The sequence below is a fragment of the Podarcis filfolensis genome, assembly GCF_964270895.1.
Source record: "Podarcis filfolensis genome assembly, chromosome: 2".
NCBI lineage: Eukaryota > Metazoa > Chordata > Lepidosauria > Squamata > Lacertidae > Podarcis > Podarcis filfolensis.
Genome location: NC_139605.1, coordinates 85,797,128 through 85,814,974, shown reverse-complemented (window position 1 = coordinate 85,814,974; position 17,847 = coordinate 85,797,128). Strand labels below are relative to the sequence as shown.

The window sequence follows — 17,847 nt, the reverse complement described above, 5'->3', positions numbered from 1 at the left end:
GTAAGTGAGGATAAGCCCTCAGTCTAGCATTGCTAGTTGTTGGAAAAACATTCAAGCTTGCCTTCTCTGAATTCTAGTCTAGGCTTCACTTTGAGCTATCCAAGGTGCTACCGACCTTCCTTTCTTTGCCTTTTGGACTTTGACCTCTGCATTACCCGACCTTGTTTATCTGGATTTACCTGCTGCTTAGGATGACCTTGTCTCACTGGAATTTGACTTAACTTTGTTTCCTGGATCTGAAACAGGTGCTAGCAGTACATGACTTGGTCTTCCTGGACTCTGTACCTAGCACAAGCTAGAAGCCCAACCCCCAGCTGAGCCCACTGCCTGGTACAGAATAGGTCATCCCTCTAGGAGATTCTTGGTTAGGCAAATGCCCCCTTTCCCCTTAGCTTGTGTTTGTTGGGAAAGAGATAATGGGAAGAGGCTTGGAAATCTTAGTTGACCCATTTCCAGTTTACAACTAGAAAAATGTTGGAAGGGGGTTAACACACAGTTGAGAAGCAGCAGAGGGGAAAGACAATGCTGTGAGGTCAAAACATAGAGATCAAAATTTGAGAAAGGAAGAGCAGTTGAGAGGAGCAGGAGCAGGAAAGTGGTAGGCAGCGAAGACATTAAATGTCGCCTTTCCAAAGAGTCCCTTTCTCAGAGTTGTTTTCCTTAAAAGCATAGTCCATCAGGGTACATTGTACATATTTGCATGTAACTTGTATTTTCCCTCTTTTTATGTAAGAGTCAAATTATAAGTTTTTACAGTTTAAATATGCATTTCCCCCTTTTTCCATTACTTGCAACTTCAAAATAAGCATGAATAGGAATAAATTATAGATATCAATGGGGAAAAACAACAACAGGATTATATTACAGAGATGATTTTATGTTTAACAAGATAAGGGAGGAAAACACAAACTAAAACTTCCTAAATAAAAGTATATGAAAAATTTATTCTGCAAAACAAAGAAAGCATTTCCTAAATTAATTTCATCATCTTCCTCCTTAGCTCTTGGATTCCCTCTTGCTCATAACACCAACATGCTATCCTTTTTCACCATCTCACAGAGAAAGGACAGCAAGCTTTAAAACTCAATACAAACGTTTACAGTTCACATCTCACTGAGCTGATCTTCATTCTGGAGTGGTCACACTTGGCAATTCAACTCGAATCCATTACTTTCCAGCCTATTACAACAATTCCAGAGCTATTTATTTTGGCTTGGATCACAATTTAACCTCATTTGTGCTTTTTCAGTCTAGCACATAACAAACCTGGCTTTTTCCCAGTCTGCAGCAAAGGTGATGGCTCTCTCTCAATCCACACAACATTTATTTCCTGGCCATCTCTAAGCTAAGTTATGCCATATATTATTTGCCTCTTAAACGCGTATTGAAAAACTGACTAGAGAACTGAGGAAAAACTGGTGTGAATTTCCAGCAATATAAGATACGGTCAATCTAACTATTTTCTTTTGCCAACAGAGTCATGTTGATTTACAATGTGATTCTAAACCCATTAAACAGAAGTCCCATTGATTTTCAGTGGGACTTATTTTTCTGCATACAGCACAATCCTATGCACACTTGCTTAGAAATAAGTCCAACTGTGTTCAATGGGGCTTACTCCCTCATAAGAGTTGTTAAGATTGCAGCAACAGTGTAGTTAGTATTAGGCCAAATTCCGTTTTGGCACATAAAAGGAAACCTCAGCAACCTCAAAAAGAGAGTCACTTCTGACAGTTATTAAGGAAGAGTCTTGGTCTGAACGTGGATGCACTGACAAACAGAATGTTCTAGAATGCTACGCAACTTGTGGGAAGCTGTTATGCAGAAAACTAAGTTATCCCACTGTCCTGAATAGCTGCTGTTCTTTTAAGGCACCTACCTCCTCGTGGCTGAGATGAATCATTTTCTCCAAGTACCATCTGAATGCCTGCTTCTTCCAATAGAACCTTCCACTTTTTTAATATATTTCCTGAATTGTCCTGTTTAGAAATATTGACACTGAGTAGGTATAATGTTTAAAAGTTAAACATTTAATTCCTCGCATTTCTTTCCCACATCTTATTGCTACGTGTGAGAAGGGATAAGGTCACTGCAAAGTCACAGCCGAGTCGACATACTGCTTTTAAACTGCACTTTTATGAGTATTTGCCCACAATCTAACACCAATGACATCTTCCAGTGGTTTTCAGGCACACTTGGACATCATCAGGAGTTTCTGGAAGGCTCTGCTGAGGAGCACAACTTCCTCTTCTCTGAAGAGGAGCAATCAGGTAGGCAGGGAGTCCCAAGAAAAGCACACAGACCCCTGTGGTCTGCTGGGTGGCAAAAGAGGAAGACAGCTCAAGGAGGAAGGGTTGCACACAAAGACCAAACCCATATGCAAGGTACCTCAGCCTCAGCCTTTTCCGTATCCCACTACTACCCCAGAGCTTTTAGAGTTCAAGCTGATTACAGAAGAGCTGGCTGGAGCTACAGTATTGCACCCAAGCTCAACAGATGACACTAACAAAATGGCACCAAGACATGGGGATGGAGAGAGAACAGAACTCCTTTAAAAAGCCAGAGCAAAATGATTGTCCCCTCTTCCATTTCAATCCAGCTCAGCTCCTGAAAGTCCCTTTGCAGAACAGCCAGTTTTGATACAACAATTATGCTACATCAGGGAGAGAGCCCTTTTCTTTTCCACAAACTAAGGAATTGGGAGCAGGAGGAGGAAGGGGAAGAAGGGTCTAACTGGGAGTATGTCTGTGTGTGTTAAAGGTGTGAGTTTGTATCTCTGACACCATACACTATTGGGACTGACCCCCCCCAATCCACTTTGGAAGGTGGGCCCCTGACAGCATTCCAGCAGGGTAATACAGCTCTCACCCCCAAAAAGGTCCCCCATCCCTGGTGAAATAAACACAGTAAGAACACATTCCTGGAATTGGTATTCAAATGATAATTGTGCAGTAGAACTGGAACAGTAAACTGACAGGTACATACCATACTAGCGTCGTTAAAAACAGATAGTTCCATGGAACCTTGGAAGTCTTGCTCCAGAACAGACTTCAGGCATTCATCCAGCCAGCACTCAGCATTGTAAACTGGCAGAATTATGGACTACAAGGAGTAAGAATACATGACATAGAATCAGCAAAAATGCACCAACATTTTATTCCCTGCTCCACAAAAAGGTTACTTTTATTATATCCACTAATCAAACACACACAATAGTTTTTGAGCAGAAAACAAAGGACACTGTCGTTTTCTTTCCAAACAGCTTTTTATCCTTCAATATTGCTCTGTTATTTATTATTGTTATTTTAACAACTAATAAATTGAAATGAAAATTAGTAGTAGTTATTACTTCTATGAATGGCTTCAAACTGACTGGCATCATTTCACACTTATCAATTACGCAGTTCTTTATCAAGAATAGTAAACTAATTCCGTATTTCATAATCCTCTAGTTTAAATCAAGTTTCATAAATTCAAAATCTTATTATTCTAATATTATTATAACTGGATGAAGAGATGAACGCCTGTAACCAATAACATTGGAGCAGCATTATCAAGCCATAGCACATATTTGTTATTCAGTTGTTAACACTTTTTTTCTCTAAACAATTAGCCACACAGCAAAAATGTGGTTTGCTAAAAGGATAAAAATAACTCCCCTTGCCCTTTCATTTAGAGTCAACGTTTAAGTTCACTTTCAGTATCTCTATTTTGCTATGTTCAGGGAAATGCCAGCATGCATGCCCATGTCTTAAGAAATGAGCAGCTAAATCAGGGATGAAGAACCTGTGGTCCCCCAAATGTTCCAACAGTGAGGGATTATGGGAGGAGTTTAAATACAACAACATCTGGAAGGGCACAAGTTCCCCATCCCTGATTACTCCCCTAGGGAAATAATGTATGTGCAAAGGTCTACAAATCTGATTGTCAAGCTCACATGGTATGCACACCTTCCCCCGTACTTTAGAGGCGCTATGAATATGAAGTCCCCACCCTAGTCCTGATTTTAAGCTGTATATTTAAGTTGTATATGTGCTCAAAGTGGTTCACAAAAAATCAAAGTCTAAATACAGTAAAACAATAATTACAAGGCATAGCAAAAATATATATAATCAATGATTAATGGTTCGTTTCACATATATCAATGTTTAAATAAGCATGCAACTTAAGAACACGTCATGTCAAAGTATCCATTAAGCAACTCCCTTATAAAGGCTCCTGGGGCTGGAGGGTGAGGCAACACAGGTGAAACCAACCATTTCCTGATGGCAACCACGGAGTTTCTCTCCCCTCACATTTCTTCCTCTGAAAACAGTTCCTTTAAGAAGGCTCCTAGGTCTAGGGCAGGCATGTCCAACAGGTAGATAATGATCTACTGGTAGATCACTGGATGTCTGTGGTAGATCACTTGTAGATCATTGGCTCCCCCCAAAGAAGCTGAACAACTGTGGCTCCCCTAAAAAATGCTCCTCCCTGAAAAAACTCAACAACTTTGACCCGACCCCCCCCAAAATGGGCCTTCCTCCTTCCTAAAGAAAGCTCAACAACTTTGACCTGAACCCCCCAAAACTGGCAGATCACTGCCAGTTTTTAACTATGAGTAGATTGCAGTCTCTTGGGGGTTGGCCACCCCTGGTCTAGGGTGTTGGGCAAGGCAGACAGAATGGCCAACAATCTCTCACCGCTTATTTAGCAAAACTCTCTAGAAGCTAGCTTAGGGAACATACATCTTCCCAAGCATGTTTACGATGAGCACCCTTAGACTCTTAGGATATCCAGACTTATCTCAGAAATGAGCGTATCTTTTCCACAACATGCTTTTAAACATATACAGTTATTGGAAGCATTCCCAGCAGTCCTTAAGTTCAGGAACGTAAAATTAGGAGCTAACTTAACATTTACATGCTAATAGCATGTGACAAAACCACAATTATTATTGCTATTTTAAGGAACAAGCTGATTTGGATGGGGAAAATTTACAACAGAAAAGCAATATGCTGGGAAGCACACTTCTCCACTTCAAGTCAGCCGCTTCTGGAGTGGCTTTCCTTTTAAAACAAGCAAACAAACCACAGCTGACAAGGTTTTGTTACATGCATTTGAATGAACCTTTAGCCCTCAAGATTACACCATCTTGCTTCTCTAGAACAAACCACACAGCTGGGGAAAGGCCTCAAACGATGACTATTACAGTATTATTGTTACTCTTTACTGAATTTGTTAGTCATTTTAACTTGTCCCAGGCCAAGCAAAAGCCACCTACAACCCAACAAGGGGGTGGGGGTGGAATCCCCCACATAGATACATTAAAACCAAGAGAAAAAAGAAATACATTGAAAACATCCCATCCACTTCCAAAAGGCCACAAATAGTTAAAGGCAAAAGCCTGGTTATAGAGCTTTGCCTTGGCATCTAATAATATAGTGTAAAATGATGGCACCAGGCAAACTTTGCATGGCACCCTCCTAACGTTTTGACCACAAATCCCACCAGCATGGCCTAATGGTCAGAGATGATGAGATTTGTAGTTCAAAACATCTGGAGCGCACCCCATTAGCTACCCCTGGTAGCATCAGCCTGACCAAAAGAAAAAGACCTTGTTGTTAAGGTTATGTTTGCTGATGCTCTGCAGCAGCTAACATTAACAACCATTCCTGAAGTTGAGTATACAGTATTTAGATTCACCACCCATTGACAAAATTTGCAGATGTACAAAGACAACCGAGAGCGAAAGCAGAACAATATGGAACATACCACCTGAATCTCACTGCTTTCTCTGCCTTCCCTACTGAATGATGCGGCAGACTGTGATTGAGGTCCCTCTGGTAAGGGAGGAGGAGACGGGGTGACTGGACTTTGGCGCAGGGTAAGCCCTGAGCCACCACCATCACAGGTGCCTTTTTGCAAAAAGGTGCTCCCAGGTCCCCCAGAGACCCCTTTGGCCATCTCCATCCCTGACCTTTACACACTCAGAAAAAGGAAGGAAAAAATGAGGGCCGTGGGAGGGGGGAGCAGTGCACGTGGCATCTCACAGACCAGGACTTCTTTAAAGCTGCTGCAACGTGGGGCTGCACAGCACCTTCTGCAAAAAGTAGATGAGGGTGAGAGAGCTGCCAGGTGAAGCCTGAGGGACATGTGGGAAGGTGCTTTTTAAAAAGCCCCAGGAGAGAGAGAGAGAAACGTATAAAAACAAAGTGCAGAGAGAAGAACTCTGATAGCCAGGTATAAGGAGGCGAGGAAATGGGTGGAAATTAATAATAACAACAATAATGAGGTGGGGGAAGGAAGCCACACAGAGAAGAGGAAATACAAAGCGGGCAAGCAGGCGGACAGCAGGCGCAGGGACTCTGCCTTCTTCTGCTCCCCGCCCTGCGCGTGCGCGGAGCCTTCCCGCCTCCCTCTCCCCCGCCGCTTCCGAGGTTCTGCGGGCGCCCAACCGGAGAAGCCGCGCGCGCGCGTCCCCGCCTCCTGCTCCTTCCCCTTTCGGAGGAGAAATGGAGACGGCAACGCCTAGAGCGGCGCTAGGGAGGCGCCGCCTGCGGTGTTGTTACCGAACGCGACAGGCAAACGCGCGAGTCGGGAGTGGCGTGAGCTGTGGGGACCCGGGAAGGAGAGCTGATATTGCATGGGTTTGGGGCTGTGGCCGTATTGATTTCCGGCATCATCCTGGCCGGTTAGAGAGAGAGAGAGAGAGAGAGAGTGTGTGAGAGAGTGTGAGTGAGAGAGAGAGAGAGAGGCAGGCAGGCAGGCAGACAGACAGACAGACAGACACGGAGAGAGACGCACATGCTCAACGTGCTGAGATGCGCTTGAAAACAACAGCCGCCAAACTCTAAAAGCACTTTGCACAAGGCGTTGTGCCGTTCGTTCGGTTTTTTTAAAACGCAGCTGCCAGTCGGGTGACAGGCACTCTGCGTATGCAGAGATCCTTTGCGTTGTATTATTATTATTATTATTATTATTATTATTATTATTATTATTATTTATATATTATTAAACTTGGCGCTTGTTCTAACACGTATGCAAAGAGCATTCTGCACATGTTCAGAGGCACTTGTCTGGAAGTAATTGCATAGCTAATGATCACTATGTTCTATGGTAGCATCTTGGCTGCGAGTCCTGGAAGACTTGATCCTTGCCTTGCAGGCATTTTCCCACCTGGCCTGGGGAGGGTGGGACTCTGAGCTACAGAAGCTACACTGTACAAGTTATTTTTGTGGATGATACCTGTGCTTAGCCTGAATTCACATGTTTGTGTGCAGGGGTTTTTGCATTAACACCTGACTACTTAGAGGCAGAAACATCGACTCTTAGATACTTTATAATAGGATTTCTAATTATTCTTTCTAGTCTTGTAAGACTATGATTCCAAATCTTGCAAACATGCATGTATTTTCCTTTCATGTATTGTGTTTTCCCTGTTTATGTCATTGACAGAATATATTGATTTTGTTTGTTACTATGTAATGTTATTTTTCTATTTTGGTGCAGTAAACTGCCCTGTGATCATTGGCTGAAGGGCAGAATAGAATTGAAATAAAAATAACTTGTTGCAATTTGTGTTTGCAGGCTCAAGACTCAAACAAACACAGGGTGGCACACAGCTACACAGCACAAAATATTGTTTTAGTAAATTTGCTAACTAAACAAATACATAGATAGATTAAAGTTATCTAAAAGTATTTATTGACATTCACATAATGGTGGGTACTATACTAGGTACCTAGTAACTTTATCTGCCTAATAGCTTTTCCACTTCTTCTTTTCAGTAGGAATTCAGCTAAGTGTATTTGCACCCTGTCATAAGTTGTTTGTGCATGCATGTATTTTCTCACACTGCCTATCGGAGAGTAACATTGGCATTTGTTTTTATGACTTTTTACTTTTAGTGTTGGAAACTCTAATGGCGTGACTGTAATCTTAAACATTACTCATTACTCATTACTTTCAGCAGGAAAATGCCCAGGAGTAAATCTGTTGCAGAATCAGAATTCCCACCCCCCCACCCCTTCACTCTGAAGTTGCTGAATTTGTGTGTGATAGTAATGTTAACTGCAAAAAGATAGAAGACAGATTCCAAAGAACCAGCAAACCAGTTCCATGAGTCCAAGCGAGCTTAAACCATGTTTTTTCTAAAACCGCCCACAGCCCCTTGTTACCCTGCATGACAACCTACATATGAAATCGGGATGGCAGGAGTGCTCAAAAGCTTTTTGTGCTTTTGCAGAGGGGACAGCTGCTCAGTGGGGATGGGATTGGGATAGCACAAGTCCTTTCATAGAATCAAACAATTGTAGAGTTGGAAGGGACCCTGAGGATCATCTAGCCCAACCCCCCACAGTGCAGGAATTTCTCAACTAAAGCACCCATGGCAAATGGCCGTCCAACCTCTGCTTAAAAACCTTCAATGAAGGAGAGTCCACCACTTCCTGAGGGAGTCTGTTTCACCGCCTGTAACAGCTCTTGCTGTCAAAAAGTTCTTCCTGATATATAGTTGGAATCTCTTTTCTTGTAACTTGAATCTATTTAGCCTAAGCAGTTCTCAGGAGCCCATCAAAAGTGCCTTAGCAGCATTAATATTGCAACATGACCTTTCATAGGCAATGTTCTACTTTATAAAATGCACAGAGTAAACTGAAGTGGTAAGTAAGACTCTTAGATACAGTGGAGTGGTACTCACATTAAGAAGGTAAAACTTAAAATAAAAGCACTCCCTGTAACCAGTGTAGGGCAGTGCTTAGGGTGCTGGACTAGAACCTACGAGACCAAGGTGTTCAGATGCCCACTGAGCCATGAAACTCACTGGGTGACCTTGGGCCTGTCATCTCTCAGCTTTACAGTGCGATTGTGATAATAAAATAGGGAAGTGGGTAGAACCCTGCACAACACCTTGAGCTCCATGGAGAAAAGGTGTGGTATAACAGCAATAAATAAATAACCAAATTCCCACATTTCTGAGATATTGATGCATAAATGCTGTCATTGAAAAAGGCAATACAGTTCATTCAGGAAACAGGTGGACATGTGAGGGAAAACAGGTACACTGTGGTGTGAAGATCACTCCCTTGTCAGTTGGTTTTCCTTCTATTTCTTTAAGTTAGTCTTTCAGACTTCTGCAAACTTTTTTAAAGTCAAATGTAAGTGTGTGTGTTTGTGTGTGTGTGACATTAGAAGGCATGTGAGTGATAAACCCCTTATAGAATGCAGTCTGCCACATAAAGAGAGATGGGGAGAAGGCTTGTAGTTTTGTCTTCATTGTAACTCTGTTTACAGAATTTGAGCAAAGCAACCCAAAGATACCAAAACAAGCAAGGCCACTATTAAGTTACACTGAATCTGTGGCATCTTAAATGTATTAGAATATTGTATCAGTCTTTGAACTATGCTGTTCCATTTCAGAGCTTATCAGTTACAGTTTAGCTGATTATGATGAACACGCAAATAGTTTTAATCCTAGTTCTTCACATTTGAAGGTTGTAATGAGCTGAACTGTAGCATATCTGATAACAAAAGGAACGCTAAGTTAATGTTAAACATTGTCTCCCAAAACACCAGAAGTAGCCATCTTGTTCTTAAATGAATCATAGCAGTCGTAATACTCTACAGATGGAAACACGGCTTGTTTTCTTGGTTGTTAGTATTAACAAATCAGTAAAACTACTAAGAGCACTCTGAGCACTATTCAGGATGTGAAAGTATTATGGCCCCTGCTTAAGATTTGCATCAGAAAACATGGGGGTGGAGGGAGAGAAGGTATTGTCAATGAGGAACAAAGGGTGAGTGTCAAATATAAGTCATGTTGACAAAGCTGCTCTGCATATTCTGCTACTTGTCATAGCAGAGTCTTGCTCTACATTCCATTGAAGTTTTAGGGTGCTAGATGTCAGTATGCTAACACTAAAGCTTTTGGCAACAGGAGTTGCTGTGTGTGTTGCTGTACACATTCATATTGTAGACTGACACTCATTCACCCAGGTGTGCTTCAATTGGTTTCTTTTTAAAGTGATCACATTGAACCATGAAGTTGGAAGGAGCCAAAAACTCATCTACCCTAACTTCCTGTCCAAAACTAGAATTATTTGCCTAGCAGGTTTCCAACAGATCTGTGCTTTTAGAGACAACGTGCTGCAAGCAGAGAGCAGAGGTGCTGCAAGAGGCCTGTACAAAGCTGGAGCTACAGGTGATTTGTGTAGCTTCGCCAAGATGACAAGCTTTAAAGAAAGCCCAAAGAATCCTGGGGCCATTAGCAAATTTTACCTGAAGGAAAGTCCTTCCTGACCCCTGATAATTAAGAGCGCAAGCATGGACAAATTTAGTTGGGAGACTTTTCCTAAAGAAAGCCTCAATGGACCCCAAGTGTTGTGTAATGGTTTCTAAGGGGTTGCTTGTGCACAAGCAGGCAACTATCTCCCTGGCTGGGTGCAAACACCTGGCTGGGCTGCCAAAGTAAACTTTATCTGTCCGGACGCCACTCACCCGTGGCTGACTCAGTCGCTGGCAGAATCCGTGAGTGGGCGTTTCTTAAACTTCTTCCAGCAAAGAAGCTCTTTGACGCCTAGTCTCCTCCTACCCTCTCTGCACAAAAGCCTTCTGCGCAAGGAGGGCGTGGGCAACGGAGGACCCCTACTCTCCCCGCTGGTCCCAGGCAAGGAGTCATGGGACCGCCTCGCCGCTTCCCCCATCTGCCCCCCTTCTCCACTGGTGCTACGCTGATTCTCTTCCCCAGAAAATGGGCTGCTTCTCCCGATCCCTGGACGCTCTCTGGAATCCCTCTGGCTTTTGCTCTCTCCCTCCGGCACTGATGGCAGTTCCCTGACAGGTTGTAACAACTATTGCTTGGTCACGAGCATCCCACTCTTGGGCAAGTGGGTAGTTGCTATGCGACTCTAGGCACTCTTGCATGAGACTGAATTTCTGAGCACAATCCAATCTGGTTTTAGGCCTAGCATTGATACAGAAACTGCCTTAATTACCCTGGTGGATGACTATGGTAGGAGGACAGTGGGAGAGACTCTGATAATATTCTTAGGTTGATGCCTTCTGTACTATCGACTAGACTCTCATGGGTTTCAGGATTGGTACTGATGTGTTTCAGTGGTTCTATTCCTACCTAGAGGACATATTTCAGAAGATGATACTGTAATGTACTTCTGGGCACCACGGCACTCATGCTAAGACAACCATCATAGATATTCATCTTGTCCCTCATGCTTTTTAGTATCTACATGAAGCCACTGACCAAGGTCATCCAGGGATTTGAAATGAGGCGTTGGCCAGCATCCTGGTGAAACCCAGCTCCGCGTCTCTATTAGAGTTGGGTAAGGACACGGAAGTGATAAACCCGTGTCCGGGATCAGTAATGGGCTGGATGAGGTCCAATAAACTTCATCTCAGATCTAACAATACTGGATTAGTGGTGACTGATTACTGTTGCTGGATGATTCATCAGCCCAGGGAAGTGGTGCTAAACCAGTTCTGGATCTACTTGTAATCTCTCTAAAGGATTGTGTTCTCAGTAATGGGGTGCTTATAGACATAGCTTTATCAGTAAAGGCCCATTATGCTCCTGTGGCACTGAGTGTCTTTTACCAGCTATGGCTGATGTTACAACAACAACCCAGCCTGTATAAAACAGCCTAGTTACAGAAATCCATGCTCAGATAACCTCCAGAACATGAGAGGATGTCTTTAAAGGCTTCTTGGCAGCATCCATTCCAAATACTACTTAAATAATTAACTGTGGCCAGGCAGGCATTTTCTGTTGTGAACCACCCTGGGATTTTCAGATGACGGGTGTTATAACATTTTTTTTATATAATAATAAAAGCACTGGTTTTTATTCTGCAGTTAGGATGTCCTGATTTTACTGCTCAACTGTCTTGTCTGGTTATTGCTGTTTTTCTTTGCATTACTATTATCCATCCTGGACATAGAAATATTGAATGGCAGGCTATCTATGTTTAAATTAAATAAACAGATGTTTCATTATTAAGGCTGCACGCTTACAATGGGAATAAGCCCTGTTGAGCTTAGTAAGACTGTTTTTGAGAAAAGTGGCACAGGATCAGGCAACACACCATCAGAAGTGTCATTTCTCCTGTTTGCTATATAACAGGAGATTTTTTTTTTTTAGAAAATCTGGAGAGATGTCACAAAAGGCAATAACAAGCTGATGCAGGCTGCTGAATTAACCTTTAATCCTATTTCCTTGCTTTTGACAGAATCCTGTAACCACAGAAAATCAAAGCTGTAACAGAATAAATCTGTTGCTGTTCTTCGTTCTCTCCCCACCCCGCCCCCAGCACATGGCTCCTTTGATCTTTATAACATTTCAAGGGCCAGCCACTCATAATATAGTGGAAAAATAGTACTCCACATTTCTTGCATGCCTTCAAAAAGTCAGTACTGTGAGATCCTGGTAAGTCTGTTAAGTAGATCCTGTATCCAGTTGTGAACAATGGTCGTTGGATTTCAGTGGGACAACAGCATGTAAACGTGTTCAGTATTGCAGCTTTAGAAACTTGCTTTTCACAGTACATTAGAGAGGTTAAACATTTTAGTGTGTAAGTACAGGAAACATCTGACAGCCTAAAAGGGGAAAGTGCTTATAGAAATAAATCATAATCTGACAAAGGAATGTACACACAACCGGGGATGGGGAATCTACAGTAGAATTCCACAAGACATATTGCATATGCATATTTATATGCTATACACCCAGAAAGGAATATAAGTTACTAAGAGACTTCAAAGAGTTTAAGATACTCTTACTTGGCTTGGCATTAATTAAGGGCTATAAAGATTGGAGTGCAAGTCAGAGACATCTGATCCATATTCATCCAAAAGTAAATAATTCATACACTAGCTTGCTCAAGAACAGATTATGACTTCAACTTAAGTAATAGACATGGCACAATACAAAACTCTGAGACAGATCCCATTGACTTCAGTCGCGCTTACTCCCAAGTAAATAGGTATAAAATTACAGCCTTAATCATCATGGTGGTTCTCACACATGTTGTCTCTCATTCAAATTATATTATTAACTATCAGTGCAGTATCTGTGATTTAAAAAAAACCAAACTTTGGCCTTTCCCCCCTTCATTACAATAACTAAAATATTTGCAGCAGAAACCAAATTAATGTGAGAACAGTGCATGTGACTAAAACAGTGTCTTACAAGTAAAATTATTCTGCATGATTACAAATAATAAGTAAATAGGCAAGCAGTTTTCTGTTATCATGGATTCCATGTACTAATTGTAGGTGAGAGAGGGGGCAATTTTATATCCAATTCAACTTGGAGAATATCTAACATGAATTTTAGTTCACTTTTGTTTCTTATGGTTTATTTATTTCTTAAATGTATATCCTGCCTTTGCTTGAGAAAAGGCAGGAAGCAACAATAAAATACATATTAAAAGACAGCTATATAAAATATATCACCAATGTCATGTTGCTGATTCAAAAGGGAATCTGGATGCAATTTTACAATCCACTGATGTGCATAAACCCTTCTGCCCAAAACTAACAAACTGGAAACTGCTACAAACTGAAGAAAGTACAGAAATCAAGAACAGAATGCAGACAGACAGGCTCACATGTTGGTACCACACTATTAACTGGATCAGGTAACTTGAAACCCCCAAATATGGGGAAGTCTTGTAAGAATCTTTTCATGGAAGCATGAGAGATGACAATAATTGCCTGCCAATCAACCATACAGCTGCCTGCTGTTCTCTGCTATGAAGATTCTCTCCATAGGGCAGAAAGACTAGCCAATCTGGTCCCTTTCAGATTTATGACTCTATGGTATCTATCTAATTTGTATCTCAAATGATAAAGGTCCTGGCAATCGAGCATCCTGTTTTACCACTGGCTTTCTTCAGAGAAAGAGACATGGTGTCCATTCATGCCCAAACTTGATGAAACCTATGTCTATGACAATGAAGAAGAGGAGTGGGACCTTACTGTGTTGTAGCTGAGAGTTGGACCATGATAAGTTCCCCTTCCCCCAGAATAGTCTGCAGCCGCCATCTCAATCACTAGCCTGCCCCAAAAAGCTGTGGCTTCAAGGGATCCAATGCTCTCTAGGATAAGGAAGCTTCTCATACAGCCTTGCTGATACAACCCTGGATTTTGCTGCACACCTCTATGGTTGATCCAGGCTGCCAGTTTAAGCCAGGGATGGGGAACCTGTGGCCCTCCAGATGCTAGACTCCATTTCCAATCAGCCTCAGCAAGCATAGCCAAAAGTCAGCGATGATGAGGTTGAACATCTAGAGGGCTATGGTGTTCCCAACCCTGATGCAATCCCTGTTTCAGGGACTAGTGACCTCTTCCCTACTCAAGGTAGACAGAAGCTGGCACATACACAGGAAACAGTGTCCTTCCATGCCAGACTGGGTCCATCTAGTATTGTTTACCTGTGATGTCACTAATATGGGGCCTACAGGTGCAATGGCATTTTTTGAGCCCCGTCCCTTTTACTGCTCCTTTGCCATGACCATTAATTCTCCACACCCCCAAAAGTGTACAGGGCTGAAGGAGGAAGTTAGAAGAGCAACACTTTTCCATTTCCTCTTTCAGTTCTGTGTGCTTTTCAGGGCTCAGATTGGCACTTGAGCAGTTGAGCAGGAGACAAAGAGCAATCTGGGTTACAGGAGAGAAGAAAGCAGTTTGACCAGGGGAGTGTCAGTAAGCGAGGAAGAGAACACACATGCACATACACATGTAAGCTGAGTCCAGTAAGGTGTATCCCCTTGAAATTGCCCCTGCAAACTGAAATCACAAGGTACATCTGTCTCCATTAACTGAACTCTCTGAATCCAGTGCTTTGAAGCACTGTTATGGCACAAAAACATAGATCAAATGCACAAATTATTCCTCCTAATTTTTATAAGGGATCCCCTCAAAGCCACCATTAAATCACAGGTCGTCTTTGTGCCCACATATGTGTTGTGTGATTTGTTCATTAGTTTGTTGTCATCCTATGTCAAAAACATGAATATCCGTGCAGATTTGTTCCATGGTTTTATGGTGCTGGCAAGCACTGGATCTGGTTTTGTGTTTGTGTGTGTGTGTATGTGTGTGTGTGTTTGTGTGTTTACTGTGGTGTCTCCCACTGTAAGCTTTAATCTGATGGTGGTTTTTCAGGGACCCCATACAGAACCAAGCAAATTCAAATATGCTAAACTAGAATTGTAGAGTTCAAAGGTACCCCAAGAGTCAACTAAACTAGAAGGGCCTTTGGTCAGCAAGAGGGCTTCTTGTGTTCTATGGTCCCTCCCCCAATGGAATTTGTGTATTGGAATTAAAGAAAGAAAACAGCGGATGAAAACAAAGAAGTTTTCTCTGTATTATAAGAGTGAATCTTTTATTCACCAGCCACTCCCATTTGGGGCTAACCCACCAAGATACAGAGGCATATAAAGCAGCCTGCCACAAACCTCAAGGGTCTTAGAAGAAGTAGCAATTTTGAGCTCCCCTAGATATACAATTATATAACGCCACAGCTCTGAGGCGTTTATCCCTGGAAATCCCCGGACAGACCAGATGAGAACATCCCAGTTTTCTTTTGCTGGGCTGTAATTCTCTTATGAGTTGCTTCTGGGGATGAATAAAACTAAGAGGGAGATTCGGAGATCATTACACGTGGGTACATTGGCAAAGTTTCATTGATGAACATCTCCTAAATAGACATCCAGGTGTATTTAGTATTTCGCTATGGAACAGTGAGCAACTCCCACCAACATAACAACCCCATTGTTGCTTTGTGACCACTTCTTTGAAGGTGAAAGACTAGTCAGTAGACCTTGATCTTCCTAGAAGCTGTTAATGCTCCTTCCCTTCCCTTCAAATTGATTCCCCCCCCCGCCGCCCCAGTGTGTAAATTCGCTAAGAGCATGAAAATAATTCATGGGCTAATTATCCCATTAAAGATGATTATATGATTTTGGACAGTCTCTGTGTCTTTTCTGTCTTGGAGAGACTAGCAACCACGGGTGCTTTTGGACGACCTGTTTGTTGAGCATTCGTCCTGATTTGTTTGCAGGGAGACGTTGGCTACTGTGATTGATTTGTGGGGAGGCTAGGTGACATTGCGTCAAAGCAAGTGTTATCCCACACTTTCCAGTTCGTTTCCTCCATCACTTTCCTTAATGCAGAAAGTCGTGTCTTTGGGAGAAATTATTTTGGTGCACAAGATACATTGCGTATCATTACACAATGTGAATTTGCCCCTGTGTGGTTGAATCCCACCAGGAAATAGCAATAGTTCCCTAAGATGTGCAATTTGGAGTGGACGAAGAGCACTCCTCCTCTATCCCTCCACTCTACCCCCTGCTTTACTGGAAAGCACTCATAACTGCTTGACTTGATGAAAAAAATGCTATTGGGAATGGAGGCAATAAGAGCAATTGCAGACCTATAATCTATACTTAACTTGTAGTTAAGAGGTGCCCAGGATGGAGAATGTGAAAAGTTGTAACTGTATCCTGGAACTCTATGTCATCAGGAAAGAAGGGAAGTTGCAGGTAAGAGTGGTGCTAAATTCCTAGGGCTAAGGTGGAGTTCATGTTGGATTCTGGGGTTCTGCCAAGCAGAACTCAACACAGATTTGGAATGCTGCACTGTGAGAACAGGGATGGCATGAAGGACCTGATCTTCACTAAGCAGAAAGCAACCTGTGCAGAGACCCTAAATGCTACAACACTTGCACAGTGCACAAAGTCACTGGAATGGAAATTATAATTCTCATAACAGCAAGCATTTCGTAATGTGCAGTAGCAGTCCGTCCTTCGCAAAAACTGGCCTGCATGATTCAGATGGGATCCTTTTCACGAGAGTTATGCTTTTTCTGCATGCCAGATAGAACTCCATTTCAGATTTGGATGCATATTCTCACCCCTTTGCATCTCACTCACTGCTGGATATTTTCACGCTCGCTAAGTCTGAAAAGGGAAACACCCATACGTTTTCAACTACAGAAATAAATGGATTGAGAGATCTAAAAGTAAGTGTGATTTATCAAACACCTCCAGCCAGAACGCAAGACTTTCCTAAACAAAACATGAACTCATAATTTGTGCAAAGTAAACAAAACTACTTCCCTCCACAGACTAGCTAAGAAAACATAAAAGCAACATTGGTTTCTTGGCAACCTAAATTTTACATTGTTCTTCTCTGGTGGAGGGGGGAACAATGGTCCTTTGCAGCACAAACTCGTGTAAGCAGAATGTTAGGGACCCTGACGCATTTTTCAGGCTCCCTATATGACTATTTTCATTTACTCAGGAACTGCGGAAGAAGGAAGGAATCGTATAAAAGAAGGATAGTAGCAGAGGAAGTCGACCCTGTGCTGCTTCAATATTATGATTTCAGATGGTCAGGAGGCATAACAAAGGCTCATTTTTCTAATGCCCAGCTGAGCCAACAAGCAATGAATGAGCAAGCTATAGTCAACAGAGCAAGTTCAGGATATCACAGAGAGTGAATCAAAGAGTGTAGACAGTGAGAAATGTGGGAGCTAGGTGTGAAATACCACAGAACTGGGAAGGAAACAGAAATAACAAATCTCAAAGAAGGCCCCCTTCTTATTAGCAAATATCAGAGGATGGATGGATGGATGGATGGATGGATGGATGGATGGATGGATGGATAGATACTTGGACCCCACTGACCGACTGATTCACTGTGTCAATTCTGAGTAATAAAATGGTTAGACTATTTCCATATAGCTTAGAAAACTGATGAAATTTGGTACATACATACAAACCAAGATTGCCTGATAACTAGGAATGTTGGGAAATAAGAGATTTCTGCCACAAAAGAGGGGACTATTCCAAA

General features: G+C 42.3%; 1 protein-coding gene across 1 annotated transcript in view; it reads right to left on the bottom strand.

Moving 5' to 3' along the window:
- The window catches only part of B3GNTL1 (UDP-GlcNAc:betaGal beta-1,3-N-acetylglucosaminyltransferase like 1), a 163,695-nt gene extending 157,336 nt beyond the window's left edge, over positions 1-6,359 (bottom strand). Inside the window, exons 1-3 of the mRNA XM_083597761.1 lie at positions 5,755-6,359; positions 2,986-3,102; positions 1,880-1,979 (exon numbers count right to left, since the gene is read on the bottom strand). Of these exons, the coding sequence (XP_083453887.1) occupies positions 1,880-1,979; positions 2,986-3,102; positions 5,755-5,952 (415 nt within the window). The 5' untranslated portion in view covers positions 5,953-6,359. The remainder of the gene's footprint in view (positions 1-1,879; positions 1,980-2,985; positions 3,103-5,754) is intronic.
- Positions 6,360-17,847: the final 11,488 nt, after the last annotated feature.